The following is a 15,781-nucleotide window of genomic DNA, read 5'->3' as shown; positions in this document are numbered from 1 at the left end:
CGATACCATGACTAAGGATCTGGATACTGTGGTTCTGTTGATTTGGCTCAAAACCGCATTTGCCTTTTTAGCTACCACATCACACTGCTGACTCATGTTCAATGTAATGGTCTACTAAGACCCCTAGATCCTTTTCACACAAAGGATCTGCCAAGACAAGTCTCCCCCATCCTATAATTATGCTTTTGATTTTTCCTTCCTAAATGCAGAACTTTGCATTTATCTCTGTTGAAATTCATTTTGTTTTAACTGTTTCCCAGCCTGTCAAGGTCATCCTGTATCCTTACTCTGTCTTTGACCCTATTTGAAGAGGGGAGCTCTGACTCTCAAAAGCTTAAAATCTGAAAACTTGTTGGTCTCTAAGGTGCTACTGGATTCAAATCCTGCTATCAAATAACTATTTGTCCTTTGAGAGTCACTGGGCTTTTAACTTAGTATACACAGAGGCAATCTGCACTTGGAGATGTCTACAACAGTGGCCAATACCCTTTATGCCCCAGGATGGGGTTAAACTGTCTGTAACACTTCCTTCAAAGGGGATGCTAAGAGGTTCATATTCATAATCGTTTGAGGATTAGCAGCCTAAAGTACAGGGCTGTTTAGGGGACGTTGCCGTCCTCTGACACCCCCTCTCTGCGCATGAGGCGCTGGCCGTGAATGTGTGCCTGCTGTCTAGGCGGGAATCTGCCGGGGAAGCTTAATCTGCTGGGATGCTGGGATCTTTCGCACGGAATCTATCAAAGGGGGGAAATTAGAGTGGAGTGTAGGACTGGGGGGGGGGAGACTGGAAGGGAGCGTGAGCAGCCCGCAAACCAAGGGGTTGCGAGTTTAAAATCCGAGGTAAATTTAGGCGGGAAATGAATGGAAGTGATCGAAGTGCTTCACTCGCAGACGTAAACAGCTGTTTCAGTTTAAGGAGCTGCTGAGGGAGAAAGTGCAGGCGGTGCGAGGGCGTTTCGATCTCCCGGGTTCAGGCTCAGTCCCGAAATCATTCAGATCCCTGCAACTGATTTTGTGGAAGGGGGTGGGGGGGGGGACGACGACACCGAAGTTAACGATGGAATTGGAGCGAGGAACCAGTAAAAGAACCAGTGGGGTGGAGGGGGGTGAAAGCTGACAATAAAAGTGGGAGGGTGGAGGCTGCCGGTTGCAGTCTGAGGTAATTTAGGCCTGAGGGAAATATTTTATATAAATATATATAAATACTACGCTAGGTTACCGTGAACAACTGATAGAAGGCTGGTCTTGACTGGGGCGGCTGTGACAAATTTGAGAGAAAGGAAAGGCGACTGGGCTCGCAAGACAGGGAAACTCTGAGGCAAAAGCCCACGCCTCCAGTTGTGTAGAAATTCTTTTTAGGGTACTACTGTGTGTGCGTGTGTGAGAGAGATTTTTTAGTGACAAAATAAACGTGTACATACCGTGTAATAACTGCATTAATTACTTTGGTATTTTTACTTTTGAATGATAAGATCATCCCAGTGTAGGCAAACGTTTTTTTTAAAATGTTCAATTTAAAATTACCGTAATTCCATTACAAATCCAGCTCGAATACAAAGGTTTTACAATATTTATTTAAATGTTTATACCCTATGTCTCAAGGAGTCTTGCAGTTTTTTTTAAAAAAGTGAAATGAAATTTTACTTAATCACAAATAAAAATGGTTTTACTCTCCCCGCTTTCCCAAGCACTAGGAAGTTTCAGGGGCAGCTTTTCACACTGTCAGTCCTTTTCTGAATAAAAGTGTACTGCAAACACAAGTTTGACTATATAAATATACATCTTGAGAACTGCAGACCAGGCAAACACCTAAATGCTGCTCGTTTAAACAATAGGCTTTTGCCCAAAGGTGCTTCCCTGACAGCAACAAGTCAGATTAGCAAACTTTCTAAGCAAGCAGTTACTTGCTGGTAGTCACCAGCTGTCAAAAGCTTGCAGTGTATTAAACAAGTATCTACCAGCCAACCATCTTCCATATCCAGTGAAGACAACTTTTCAGGCTTCTGCAAGTTTCTAAAGGGTAGAATTCCCATAACTGCATGATAGGTAATAACCCCCCCAAAATTCTAGAAACCATGCATTTCATCCTAAATGCAATTTGTCTGATCACAGAATATGGATAATATCTTGTTTGATCAAAGATTATGATGCAACACAGATGGAGATCATGGTGCAGCCCCAATCTCTTTAGAATTGTATAAGTCTAACATGCATATTTAATTGTACAATAAGAAGGCAGTGCTGAAACAATATACTTTTTGCAGTCTATCCCAGCAGAACTCAGGAGACATTATACACTAGTCAAGGCCTCGGAACAGGAGAATAAATTCAAGTTCAGTTGGCTATTAATTTTTGCCTCTTCAAACTTAACAGTCATGTTGTGTAATAAGTGACTTTAATTAAGAATACATGCCACACACATAACTACAGACTACATGGCTTTGTAACTAAATGATAGGAAGCCTTGTAGTAATTCTGCAGGCGAGAGGTATATGCTATAAACACTCCGTTCACAAAAACATATACAAGAGTGGACAATACCTACACGTTTGCATGGCAAATTATATAAAATATTTATTACTATATTATTTTTTTTACCACTTAGAAGAACTCCAACTATGGCACCATCAGGAAGAAAACTTGCCGGGAAAACAGCCAAACCATCACAGGAGGATCCGGTTGTACATGCTTACAACTTTGAAGAAAATCAGAAGAAACATCTGAGTGGCTCAGAAGAGGATATTAGAGAAGGTGCAGTCAGTTGATACCTGACTATTTTCCCTGGTGCTTCTCTTTGAGTAAGACAAGGCCTGGTGTCAGGGTAAACATAAAGCAACTACCACAATATTGCTGCCGAGTTGTGTCAATTACCAGTCTTCCTTGCTGCTAGCATTGCAAGCTCTCCTTCACATTGAGCCTACCATATGACAGCAGTGTTAAGGCAAATTAAGAGTAATTATAATCAGTTTGCTCATGCTCCCATCTGCCTGTTCTATTCCTCCGGCTGGACCTAATGGGATGTCAGTGAACAGTAGCTACTCTTCCTCTTCCTGTTCTTCCCTTCCATTCCTTAATATATAACAAGACTGAGAGGCAGCTTCAGCATCTCCATTTAAAAAAACATTTTGGGGGGCAGAAGAGCAGGGAAAGACTGCTTGAGACCTTGAAGAGCTGCTGCCAGTCAGATTAAAAATTAGAAAGTACTGGGCTAGATGGATCATATAAACATATGTTTATATATACTTATCTGAACAGATCTGTGTGTGTGGTGGGATACCGTCGGGCCCCATCAGTAACCGAGGAGGCTAGCATAGTCATTATGACAACATTAGGAATATTGTGAAGTTGTTTCTGCAATATTGTGTGCCAGTCTAGCCTCCCCTTTCCATGACCTTCCAACAAGTTCTCCCCTTTCCCATAGATGTCCATCTATGATCTGTTAGCGCTCTCTTCCATGCAGATTTATGCTTGTCTTGTGGGCAAAGGCTGGATTATTTCCAAAGTCTCAGAAGCTAAAGATACCACTCATGTAATTCACTGCTGTGAACTCCTTGGAAGAAGTGTAGAATGAAAGTGTTATAAATAACCAAATAGTTTGTCATCTCTGCTTTGTGTTTTCCCCCCAAATAACGAAGATGAAACACCAGTCATTGATAAACATGGGAAAAAAAGATCATCATCAACTCCTCATGCTGTAATTGAAGATGATGTTGGGTAAATTGCTTAATGTTTATATTTTTAAAAGTCTGATATACATCTTATTGAATTATTGATGATCTATCAGTTCATTTGCTGTGCGATTTTAAAGACTTGAAAGTATTTTTGTTTGTTTGTTCTAGATAGGAACATAAATAAGACGATTATTTGCAGATACTGAAATTAATGGTAGATCACTTATTGCCCAGCTTTGCTGAAGCAATCACAGGGATATAAGGAAGATTAAATCAACTAAGTCCAGTTCTTGACTGAAAAGCATGGTCCTCACATTAATCTACATTACACCACTCAATGGGTCATCAGGACAGTGTAAGACAATTCTACAAAGGGACTGAGAACTAGAGCAAGTTGAACCCCACCATGGGAGACAATAATCCAGTCTCTGCAAATGTCTTTGGAATCTGGATGGCAACAATATTTTGATGGGGAAAAGAGTGATGTCATCTGAATAGATAAAAAAGAGCCCCATGGCGCAGAGTGGTAAGATGAAGCACTGCAGTCCAAGCTCTGCTCACAACCTCAGTTCGATCCTGGAGGAAGCCAGGTTCAGGTAGCCAGCCCAAGGTTGAATCAGCCTTCCATCCTTCCTAGGTCGGTAAAATGAGTACCCTGTAGATGACTGCGGAAGACAATGGCAAACCACACCATAACAAAAAGTCTGCCAAGAAAACTTCGTGATGCAACATCCCCTCATGAGTCAGTAATGACTCGGTGCTTGCACAGGGGACTACCTTTACCTTTAATCTGAATAGATACCACATCTCCCACCCACACAATAACATGACTGGACTTTTGAGGTCTTTGGCAAGGGAAGCACAAACACATGTTGCGCCAATGCCATGCATGGGATTATATCAGATGTATACAGTTACTATACAGTACTGTAGCTTAGTGTAAGTACTAGTTTCACATACAAGAGCTCCCAGGTTCAATCCCTGCCCTAACTGCATCATATTTGTCAACATTCTGTATTACAATTATTTTCTCAAATTTTCTCTGAAACTCCACTGAAACTAGTGAAACGAATTCAGCACATATATCTTGAATATAATCCCAACAGATATATATTTGACAGGCTATGCCTTGGATTATTTTAAGTATCTTTTTATTCTGTGTTACATTTATTTCAATATTCTTCTGAATACAAGATATTATCTTGAATATAGTATATTGTTCTGCACAATGGACAAAATATTCTGTAATTAAATTCTGGTGGGTAGCTGTGTTGGTCTGCAGTAGAAGTGCAAGATTGGGTCTAGTGGCACCATAAAGACCAACTAGATTTCCAAGGTATGGCTTTTCAGAGTCAGAGCTCCCTTCATCAGATACAACAAAGGGATCATTGACTCTTGAAAGCTCATACCCTGGAAATCTAGTTGAACTTTAAAGTGCTACTGGACCCAAATCATGACATTCATTAATGTATCCAGTTTTTTTCCTGCATTTTTCTGTTTGTTTGTATCAACCAATTCATACTGGTATTATTTTATATCTGCTTTGTATATTGATGCTTGTTATCATTTACAAATAATATAAAATTGTCTTAAAATATAGGGGAGAAGTACAGAATATGTTGGAACGATTTGGAGGTATGTATTTAAAAATGTCCATGTACTGTCAGTTAAAAACTCTTGTAACACAAGTATGAAATGCAATACATAAACTTAACCTAAATTGTAAATGTCAGAATTACTGAGAAATAATCTAGCAAGTGTGGAAGGAAAAGAATCTTGATCAGATTTCTCAACCAACAACTGCACAGAAATATCACTTTTTATGTGAAAATATATGTAGACGTCAATTAAATGTTTCGTTTTTCATATTTCTACGATTTCTAGTATAGTAGATTATACTATTATACAGTGACCTATACTATGCTACACAGCAACACTACATAGACAACACAGTGGCTATATAGCATAACTAGCCAGTGTTTTGGAGGTAAATGACATTTCTATTTAGATTCATAGGAACATTTTTTCTATTTACAGTTGAGTGTTAAGAATGGCTTCACCATGGGATTGTGGTGTTGTGTTTTATAAAATATGATACTGTAGGTGTGTTGAGAGCCAGTTTGGTGTAGTGGTTAAGAGCGCGGGACTCTAATCTGGAGAGCTGGGTTTGATTCCCCACTCCTCCACTTGAAGCCAGCTGGGTGACCTTGGGCTAGTCACAGTTCTCTGGAGCTCTCTCAGCCCCATCCACCTCACAGGGTGTTTTGTTGTGGGGATAATTAATGACATACTTTGTAAACCGCTCTGAGTGGGCATTAAGTTGTCCTGAAGGGCGGTATATAAATCGAATGTTATATATGTTATGTTATGGTGTAGTAACTTTGCAAGGGCATTGCCACTGTAAGCATTAAGATCAGCATGCCAGTCATCTATAAAAAAAGCAGAAAGCTTAGGGTTCCACTTACTTATGAAGTAAAATCTGCAAGGACATAAGATGGGAGTTCCTCTGAAATGTCTTTGCAATTAACAACATATTGAGCAGCTTGACATTACTTATTTTAGAAAGGCAACAGTCTTCCTTGTTTATTACCAAGAACAGTTCTCCCCACCACCACCACCCAGTACCTAGTCAACTTTAAGTACTCAGAAATATGATAGAAGGGACTGGTCATACCATCTCAGAGATATAACCCAGTAACTAAATTTCTGTCAAGCGATTATCTATAATAAATAATGGTAATTTAATAAAAGTTTTGGTTAAGGATATTAAATTTTGCATATTTATGAAATAATGTGTCTCAAACATGCTCTTGAAAATGACCTGCATACCAAAAGAAACTCAAATCCCTACAAGACAAATTGATTCAAGTCTTAAAGCAGCCCTCCCACCTGAGTTGTATTCATTTTACAGTAAGTTTAACAACTTGTTGGTGGAAGTTATGGAATAGTCCTTAGCAGCCCATTAGAACACCTTACAGGCGTGGACTCATTTGCTCCCATGAAAACATTAATACAGAATTTTTAAAAGAATATTTAAAAAAGGTACGGTCCCCACAACTGTGGAATTTCTTCAAAAAAGAAACCCACCTGTGTTTAGAGGTGTTTTTTAGTTAATGTACGAATAGTTTTTATTCAAGTAGGAGTTTATTGTTTAGGCCAAGGGTTCTCACTGGGGGTGTGGGGAGAGTCACAATCACGCTTACTATCAACCAAAAGATACACATTTACTTCCATCCCTAATGTGAGGGCTGCACCTCAGTAAGACTTATAGCTTCCAGCAGTACCTGTTTCAAGGTACAAACCAGCTGCCAACTATAACTCCACTAAGCAAGGGTCTTACACAGTTTTCTGAAACAAAGTGGGTACCAAACTAGGGACTGATGCTCAGAAGAGCTACAAGTGGCTTTTACCTGACTGATAATCAACAATTAGGCTTTTACAGGAATACAATGATTTGAGGTTTTCATTTGATAGCATTATATCAAATAATATATAATATCAAATATATATTGGCATGCCTGTATCTGAAGTTGTAACCTGAAGTTTGTGGTATTAAAACATAGTTGAAAAGGTATAGTTGAATACATTCTTTGAATATTCCAATGTAAGATTAACACATCTTTCCAAACATGTAAGATAGTAAACCTAAAAAATCTTATATGAGCTATTATGTGAACTTCCCTTGAAAAGAAAACTCTGCATTATTTTAAAATAAAAGTTATGTCTGTTGAAATATATAACAATGCCTGGTCTTGTCTTCATATAGCGGATATTAACAAAGCACTTCTAGCTAAGAGGAAAAGATTAGAATTGTACACAAAAGCCTCTCTCAAAACAAGTAACCAGAAAATAGAATTTGTTTGGAAAACACAACAAGAACAAAGGTAAGACTTGTATTTTGCATTTCCCAAGGAAATCAGCGCAGGCTTTTTAAAGTTACAATGTTTATATTCTGCATTTCTTCCCAATGGGGATCCAAAGCAACTTACATCATTCTCCACTCCTCCATTTTATCCTCACAATAACCCTATGAGGTAGGTTAGACAGTGTGCAAGCCCAAGGTCACCCAGCAAGCTTCCTGATAGACTAGGGATTCCAACCTGGGTCTCTCAGATCCTAGTCTGACACTAATCACTACACAACACAGGCTTTGTGCTCTGCTTACCTTTAAAGTCCTACACAGCTGAAGGAGAGTCTCCTCTTGTACTTTCCTGCTCATCAGCTAAAATCTACAGCTCCGCTCTCTGTACCCACAGAGATGAGGCAGAGAAGGCTAGCGCTTTCTCAGTGGCAGCACTGTCTTTGGAATGTGTTCCTCCTCATTCACCCGGTTCCTGATTTGTTAACTAGTAGGCCAAATAACTCCTATTTGCACCATAATTGGTTGTTTTTAGTATCTTCTATGATTCTTATGGCTTATATTCTACTTTGTTTTTGCAGGCTTTTGCCTGTTTTTAAACTACTCAATGTTGTACCTGTACTATTGATTTTATGGCTGCAGAGTCAAGAGGCTTTTGCTGAGTGGCTTATTTAAGTTGGTTGTTTCAACTGAATTGTAATTGTAAGCTAGCTCAGACAGTTTCTCTGAACTGTACATTTTCCAAATAATTAAAATACAACTCATCAAAAATTAGTCTGATAGTTGTTGTGGGTTTTCTGGGCTGTATTGCCGTGGTCTTGGCACTGTAGTTCCTGACGTTTCGCCAGCAGCTGTGGTTGCCATCTTCAGAGGTGTAGCACCAAAAGACAAAGATCTCTCAGTGTCACAGTGTGGAAAAGATGTTGGCAGGTCATTTATATCTACTCAGGAGGGGTGGGGTTGAGCTGAGTCATCCTGTAAGAGTTTCCCAGGGTGTGGAATGCTAATGGCGGGAGGCTTCACTGTATCCTGAGGAGGTTCTTTTGCATACAGTGAAGCCTCCCGCCATTAGCATTCCACACCCTGGGAAACTCTTACAGGATGACTCAGCTCAACCCCACCCCTCCTGAGTAGATACAAATAACCTACATCTTTTCCACACTGTGACACTGAGAGATCTTTGTCTTTTGGTGCTACACCTCTGAAGATGCCAACCACAGCTGCTGGCGAAACGTCAGGAACTACAATGCCAAGACCACGGCAATACAGCCCGGAAAACCCACAACAACCATCATTCTCAGGCCATGAAAGCCTTCGACAATACATCAAAAATTAGTCTATCCTTAAAAGCTTTCTTGGTAAGAAAAGTGCCATATTTAAACAATGGTTAAATAAAATTAATAAAATGTGTATCTTCAGAACAACTGTCACAATTCTGATACTCCCATGATACACTTTTACATGTTATTTTTCAGGGTTGTCTAAAAACTACAGGTGACCACCTTTCATCTCCTTCTAGGTCCTAAATTACTGATACTTTATAAAGCATTTTCTGTTACATTCACAAATGCTTTCTATATTAGGATATGAACTTTTTCCTTCTTAGGCAGAAGATCAACCATGAGTACTCCCAACAATTCCTACATGCATTTCAACAGTGGGATGCTGACCTACAAAAAGCAGAAGAACAGGAAGAAAAACTAGCGGTTTGTTTCTCTTGCATTCATTTTTCAATCCGATTAAGAACTTGGGGCTGATATTAACACTATCTTCCCATACAATTCTCCTTTTGGAGTGCGATAAACTATTGATCATTGGCAAACCCAAGAGGTGAGAAAATTATGTTCACTCGTGTACAATTCTGTCCTTGCCTTAGCTTGATTGTGCTTTATATTCAGATTTACTTCAAAATTTGCCTCAGCAATAATGCTCCAATGTCTTCTTTTAAAGTTCAAAATAATACAAATCAATCTGTGGGTGAAAGACTAGAACTCCAGGTGAACTGGAGAGCCAGTTTGGTGTAGTGGTTAAGTGCAGCAGAACTCTAATCTCTAGAGCTGGGTTTAATTCCCCACTCCTACACTTGTAGCCAGCTGGGTGACCTTGGGTCAGTTACAGGCAGGGCTTTTTTTCAGCGGGAACGTGGTGGAACGGAGTTCCGGCACCTTTTAAAAATACTCAGCAATAGCACGTGAAAACAATATTTCAAAGAATCCCGTGTGTTTCTCCCTCATTTCCCTCTTGAGAGTTCCTCCACCTCTTTTCCCAGAAAAAAATCCCTGGTCACAGGTCTCCAGAGCTCTCTCACCCCCACCCACCTCATAGGCTGATAGTTGTGGGGATAATAACAACATACTTTATAAACTGCTCTAAGTGGGTGTTAAGTTTTCCTGAAGGGTGGTATATAAAACAAGTATTATTTATTATAAAAGTCAGCAGAGACATTCTGTTCAAAAATTAAGTTCCATTAACTTCTTAGATCATGAGATATAGCAATAAATACAGCTGTGATGTTTCAGCTTCTCAAAATCATCAGACCTAGACAAATTTACAGTACTAATAATTTTAGGAAATTTTATACTGCAACAGGTTTTGTAGAAGTATTGAAACATTTCAGCAAGTGAACCTTTGTCTTATGAGAAGCACCCACCATTTTCTTACAATTGCCCGGCTTTGCTTAGTCATGCCACATCTGTGAAAGCCTTTTCTCAAAGGCTAGGTTTAGAGGCAGTGATGCATTTCAACACAGACATTTTAAATTAGTCCTGTACCTTGACCAGAGTTGTTCCAAGGATTAAACAGTAATTCTTAAGGGGTCGCTTCCAGTTGGCTTTGAAAAGCTTACAGCAAGATCATAATGCTGTCTAAAATTAGAGTTACATTTTAGTTCAATGTATAAAGTATCCGTCAACATTTAAAGGACATCTAAATCCTCAAATCTTTCCCGTTTATAGTAGTTTGAGGTCTGAGAGTATCCCGGCTTCTTGTTCTACCCAGGAAAGACTGAGCTTCATTTTAAAAGGCTGCATTGGAGCCCACATCGTTACCAAGGCAAAGTTAGACATTTATCTGAATATACAAATTACATGTAGTTTACAAGTTCTAAAAGTAGTTTTGATCTTTAATTAGACAAGGTTTACAGTTGTCAACAGTATAAGTGACTATATTACACAATGGGTTTTTTTTTTTGCTTTAGAATGTGTTTCGGCAACAACAAAAGGTATTCCAACAAGCAAGAATAGTTCAGAGTCAAAGACTGAAGACTATTAAACAGCTGTATGAACAATTCTTAAAGGTCAATAAAATATATGCATTTTGTTTTAACACCAAATGGTACTGTAACACAATCAGCTTCATTATGTCCAGGGATCATTTCGTAAAAAAAGAACTGCAGGAACTCATTAGCATATGTCACGCCCCTTGTCATCACCAGAAGTGTGTCATTGGCATAACTGATTTGCATATGTCACCGGAAGTGTGTCAGAAGGCAACACCCACCCCTCAGGCCCCTTTCCCCAAAAATCTCCAGGTATTTCCTGAAAATAAAGCAGAATGAAATCAAAGCAGCTTTCCCTCCTCCGGAGGGTCAGCCCCTGCAGCCCAGCTTGCACTCACAAGTCACAAATGAAAATAAAGCAGAATGAACTGAAAGCAGCTTATCCTGCTTTGGAAAGCCCTCACCGCTTGCAGGCCTGGAGGACGGGCTGCGCGGACACCGCCCCGCCCTGCCCCGGGTTCCTACCAGAGAATCCAGGAGGCGGTGATGCGGAGTGGTAGTGGTGGTGGTGCTGCCTGCTGCTAAAGACATGGGCAGTGGGGAGGAAAAGGAATCATGTGGACGGGGCCAAAACCCACATGATCTCTTTTCTGGAATGCCGTTCCGGGGTGTTCCCCCTCCAAATGAGCCCTGATTATGTCCATCCTTAAGAACACACTATTATTGTCAGTTTAATGTGTACATCTTCTGATAAAGAGTTCAGCCCTGGAAGGACAGCAGTAAGGTCAAACAACCTGATGCTGAAGATATGCATGGCATGTACTGCCATATCCAGTAGCATCTAGTCTGGCACATCTTCCCTTTCAGTTACAAGCTACTACTGTATTTTTTGACTTGTAATTATAAAATGTTGGCATAACGTCCACTGTTTTCTGTCTGTTGAATGCTCTACTGCTGTAGACTGTCATTCTTCTGGCTGTCACATCCTGAAGTAACTTACCAGTTCTATTAGAATGTCATACTATCAGTGTAATAGGCCACAGAAAGATACATCTGAAGTTCTGGCACATGTTAAGACTATTACTTGCTAACATAGAAATTCTTGGTTGTTGCTATGCTGATTTAGGTGTCCCACTTGACTTAAAGACAAGTGAATTTCTCAGTATAAACAAATGATAAATTGAAGTTGATATCTGCTTTTAGAGTATGGAAGACATGGAGAAGACTCATGAAAACCTTTTAACAGGTGCACAAAATGAACTTCGCAAAGAAATGGCTATGTTGCAAAAGAAAATTATGATGGACACTGTAAGTGTTAACACTGATTTATGAAGAATTCAATTACACATTTTAAAATAGAGCATTTAAATAGAAAATTAAATATTCATCATTTTGTTCAGTGAATTAAAACTATGTTACAGAATATTACACTTAATCACTATTTTTCCTTTTCTTATGACAGCAACAGCAAGAGATGGCAACTGTTCGCAAGTCTCTTCAGTCCATGTTATTCTGATGGCTCAATGGAGAAACAACTTGAACCTATGATAGATACATTAGCCATGAGAAAAAGAGCCAGTGTTTAAAACTCCATATTAAAAGTTACATGCATTGTTTGAATACTCAGTAACATTGCTTTGGAGCCATTGCTCCAAAGCAACTACAACTAGTTAATTATCAGATTTTAGCATTAGCACATCTGTACCTATCCTCCCTCACTTCTTAAAATTAAGCATCTGTATTCTGGGGCTCAGAAACATTCCTTCACAATGGTGACCATTTAAGCGCAGATTAATATGAGCTAGTGTACTGACTCAGTAACTTACAATATTCTGCTGTAAGAACTGCGATTGCAGAACACACCAAAATGCTTATCTTCAATAGCACTTTTATAAGTTTCAGATTTTTAGCTATTAAGTAGAAACACTCTCGCTTTTGTACCTACCACAGGAGAATATGTCTTCATCTGAGAGGGCATTTCCTTACTGCCATACTTTACAGTGTACATTTTGCTGGCATAATATTTCTTTTATTGCAAGCCACTATAAAGATTTGTAATTTAAGAGTCTTTTCTTAAGAAGTATGTTCCGCATTCTCGGCATACCAGTAAATCGGAAGTTACAAACAGTATATTACCAAGGAAATGTAACTTTCATGACACATGTTGTGTAATTGAATTAAAAGGCCCTTAATTAAAATGCCATCTGTTACGATGATTGAATACTAGGCAAGGACCTATTTCCAAAAACTGTAACCGGAACATTAGACTTTATTTTTCCAAAATAAAGGGTCAATTGGCGATCCCTTGGTTGGGTAGATTTAAAAAAAATGCTTTAAGTATTCATATATTTAATACAAATAAATTCAAACATTACAAATGCAATAATATTTTCATGTTTATGAAACATCACATCTCAGTAACAGCATCCTATGATTGCTGAAGTATTTAACTGTGAAAGGCAACAGAAAAATTCATTTGGTCATTAAATCCTGGCATCCATCCCTTTAAGATTTTTAAAGTTCAGTTATGTGCTTTAAAAATAATTTTTAACTGCTCAAACCAAACCCAGAGATTAATGCTATTTTCCTTTTAGTTTTTCTAGAAATGCTTTTGAGAGATGCAAAATTATATTCAGTGTAGTTTGCAGCCATTAACTATCCTAAAGACGGTTAAAGAAGATACTCTGCATAGGTTTTGCCTTTAATCAGCATTTATCTTAGTATGCAACTACATGATGCAGAAGTCCACATTTTTCTGACTGAATTGCATTCTGAAGGGTATCATTTTTAGCTTTGTATTGTTACAACATTTCTGGCTAATACACATGAATAAAGTAGTTCTTGGTCACCTACTAAAAACTGAGATCAGAGGGAAATGACTAAAATATTAAGTGATCTCCTATTTAATGGAGAAAGCTTGGCATGTTCCTGACACAGAACTTCTGGAAAGATAGCCAATACTGAGCTAGGGTTAAAGTCATTGTGTTAGTACTGGACTTATATGTCAGAATGCCAAGTTGTCAAACCATATGAATCTTTGGTGACTATCAACCTTAAACAAATAAAGTTCATTTTTCAGGTACATTTCATGGACAAAAGCAGTTTTAGCCAAGGCAGCCTTTGGCACCAATCAACATGTACAAATAATTAAGCATAAACTGGGCTAAGACAGAGTTGTCAAATTCAAGTTCATTTCAGCACTTTCTTCCCATCCGCCATTGTCATGGGAAACTGATGCTGCCTTCATTCACGAGGTGCCCACAAAGGTTTACTTGCGTAGGGAAAATATTTTGTGTTCAGAAGACACAATGCAATCTCTCATTACTTTGAGAGTAGGCAACCCAGCTTATCAGATGGTTGTACCTACAAATAGTTAATTACATAAAGACCGAAGTGTTCAACCAGGCCCTGCAGTTCAATTTGGTTTAAACTGTTCTGATCTGTTCAAAAATATTGAAAGTTAATTTCTTGTATAATGAAGTCAGCTCAGTCATTGTATCTATCCATTTACGTTTAACATGCTTAAACAAAAAACCTAAATGTAAACATTAAGCATGATCACGTATGAAACCACGAGCCAATCTATTTACAGTTGGACTACAATAAGGGTTGACAAATTCTTCCCTAAACATAAGGAGAATGTGAAATCAACTAATGATGCAAATTAATTGGTAGTAAGGAATTGTGTGTGTGTGTGTGTGGGGGGGGGTCTTTCTGGGTTGATGAAATCCTGCAAGATCTAAGGGGGCAGTGCGTGGAAATGAAGGAAGAATACTGATCCCTCGCCAAAGGCCATTACTGTGCAAACGCTGCATGTTAAACAAACTGTTTTCTGGACACAATCTCAAAATACCATACAAAAACAACTGCAATAAAATCTCTACATTACAAATACATTCTTGCAAATGAAAGCAGAGAATTTTCCACTACTTGAAATGTGTGAAAGACTCAGTTCTACTTCATTTTTTAAAAATTTTAAGTGACTTCACATTCTAGTATGTTAAAAAACTTTGCAAGCGTTCCCCCCGCCCCATGAATAATAGGTGGAACCCACTGGAAGACTTCAGGAGACAGAAGGGATTTCTGTCTACAGAGCACAATTTGCCTGCTTCCTTCTTCCTGCTGCAGCTCAAAAGGCCCCTGAACTGCTGCTCCTGGGAGGATAGAGGGGACACCCAGGAACAGCATAAAAGGGGGAGACAGTGTTCTGCAGTAGGAAAGAGAATTCAACAAAGATCAATCTCCTCAAATTATGTCTGTGGAAATCCCCCGATAGACCTATCTCAATGGGTGTTCTTATGATTACTGGTTTTTTAAACTTAAGAGCCATATTACATGACAACTGCATGTAGATTTCCCTTGATACTTTTACACAAAAATGCATCCATAAAGGCTGCTAGCTGCAGCAGAAGACTCTCAGCAGGAATTTCATAATCTCTTTCCCTGTTGGTGGTTTTCTACACATATTTTTCCTCTATGGTGGGAAGGAGACAGACATTTTTAAAATGCTAAAGCTACCATAAGTGAAAGGGTAAAGTCATCCCCCCTGCCCTTTCCCACACTGGTATTCTGCTACAGATTCAAACATCTACATTTTGTTAATGGAACATTGTAGAAAGATGAGGTGTAATCTGTACAACAGCCATTACAAAATACTCTGCATTTTATTTTCTTAGAAGAATAGAAAAGTACACAAGCCCAAAAAATTAAAGTGCCAGAAAAGGATGAGACATTAAGCTTCACTAACCATATTTTGCTAAGAACAATAAGCTATGGAATGGATTGTTAGAGCAGTATTTTGTGCAATTATTGCATCTATAATGAATGGCGTCAAGTTACCCTCTAAGAAACTCACAGTTGTCTAAGGACCTGTGTCTTAATTTCTATTAGCTGCCTACATTAGATTCTTAAGCACTTGAATCTTCAGGTGACCTAAGAAATCTGCTAATTGCTACTTGGTGCCAGAATTCCCTCTCAAAGTAACAATTATTTTGAGTCCCCACAGGACAGTTGCATTGTGCAGATATGAAATCT

The 15,781-nt window shown here is 38.8% G+C and overlaps 2 protein-coding genes across 3 annotated transcripts in view; one reads left to right on the top strand and one right to left on the bottom strand.

The window, feature by feature from the left end:
- The first annotated feature begins 2,618 nt into the window (after positions 1–2,618).
- On the top strand, positions 2,619–12,490 carry SYCP3 (synaptonemal complex protein 3). Its single transcript, XM_054988201.1, has 8 exons — positions 2,619–2,751; positions 3,636–3,714; positions 5,272–5,306; positions 7,438–7,555; positions 9,137–9,236; positions 10,727–10,825; positions 11,951–12,055; positions 12,210–12,490. The coding sequence occupies exons 1-8, from the start codon at positions 2,619–2,621 to the stop codon at positions 12,261–12,263; spliced, it is 723 nt and encodes a 240-aa protein (XP_054844176.1). The 3' UTR covers positions 12,264–12,490.
- The window catches only part of CHPT1 (choline phosphotransferase 1), a 26,182-nt gene continuing 21,031 nt past the window's right edge, over positions 10,631–15,781 (bottom strand). For both annotated transcript variants that reach the window (XM_054988200.1, XM_054988199.1), the window contains exon 9: positions 10,631–12,289. Coding sequence is in view for 1 of the 2 variants with exons in the window: in XM_054988199.1 (XP_054844174.1) it covers positions 12,245–12,289 (45 nt within the window). In the remaining variant the exon portion in view is untranslated. The remainder of the gene's footprint in view (positions 12,290–15,781) is intronic.

Source organism: Eublepharis macularius, chromosome 9, assembly GCF_028583425.1.
Source record: "Eublepharis macularius isolate TG4126 chromosome 9, MPM_Emac_v1.0, whole genome shotgun sequence".
Taxonomy (NCBI): domain Eukaryota; kingdom Metazoa; phylum Chordata; class Lepidosauria; order Squamata; family Eublepharidae; genus Eublepharis; species Eublepharis macularius.
The sequence above is the reverse complement of the archived record's forward strand: the minus strand, read 5'-3'. Positions and strand labels throughout refer to the sequence as shown.

Excerpts from the sequence above, each read along its gene's own strand:
- SYCP3 (XM_054988201.1), top strand. The coding sequence starts at position 2,619 with ATGGCACCATCAGGAAGAAAACTTGCCGGGAAAACAGCCAAACCATCA. Across the intron at positions 2,752-3,635 it reads AGAAGAGGATATTAGAGAAG|ATGAAACACCAGTCATTGAT; the intron begins GTGCAGTCAGTT and ends CAAATAACGAAG. Across the intron at positions 12,056-12,209 it reads AGAAAATTATGATGGACACT|CAACAGCAAGAGATGGCAAC; the intron begins GTAAGTGTTAAC and ends TTCTTATGACAG.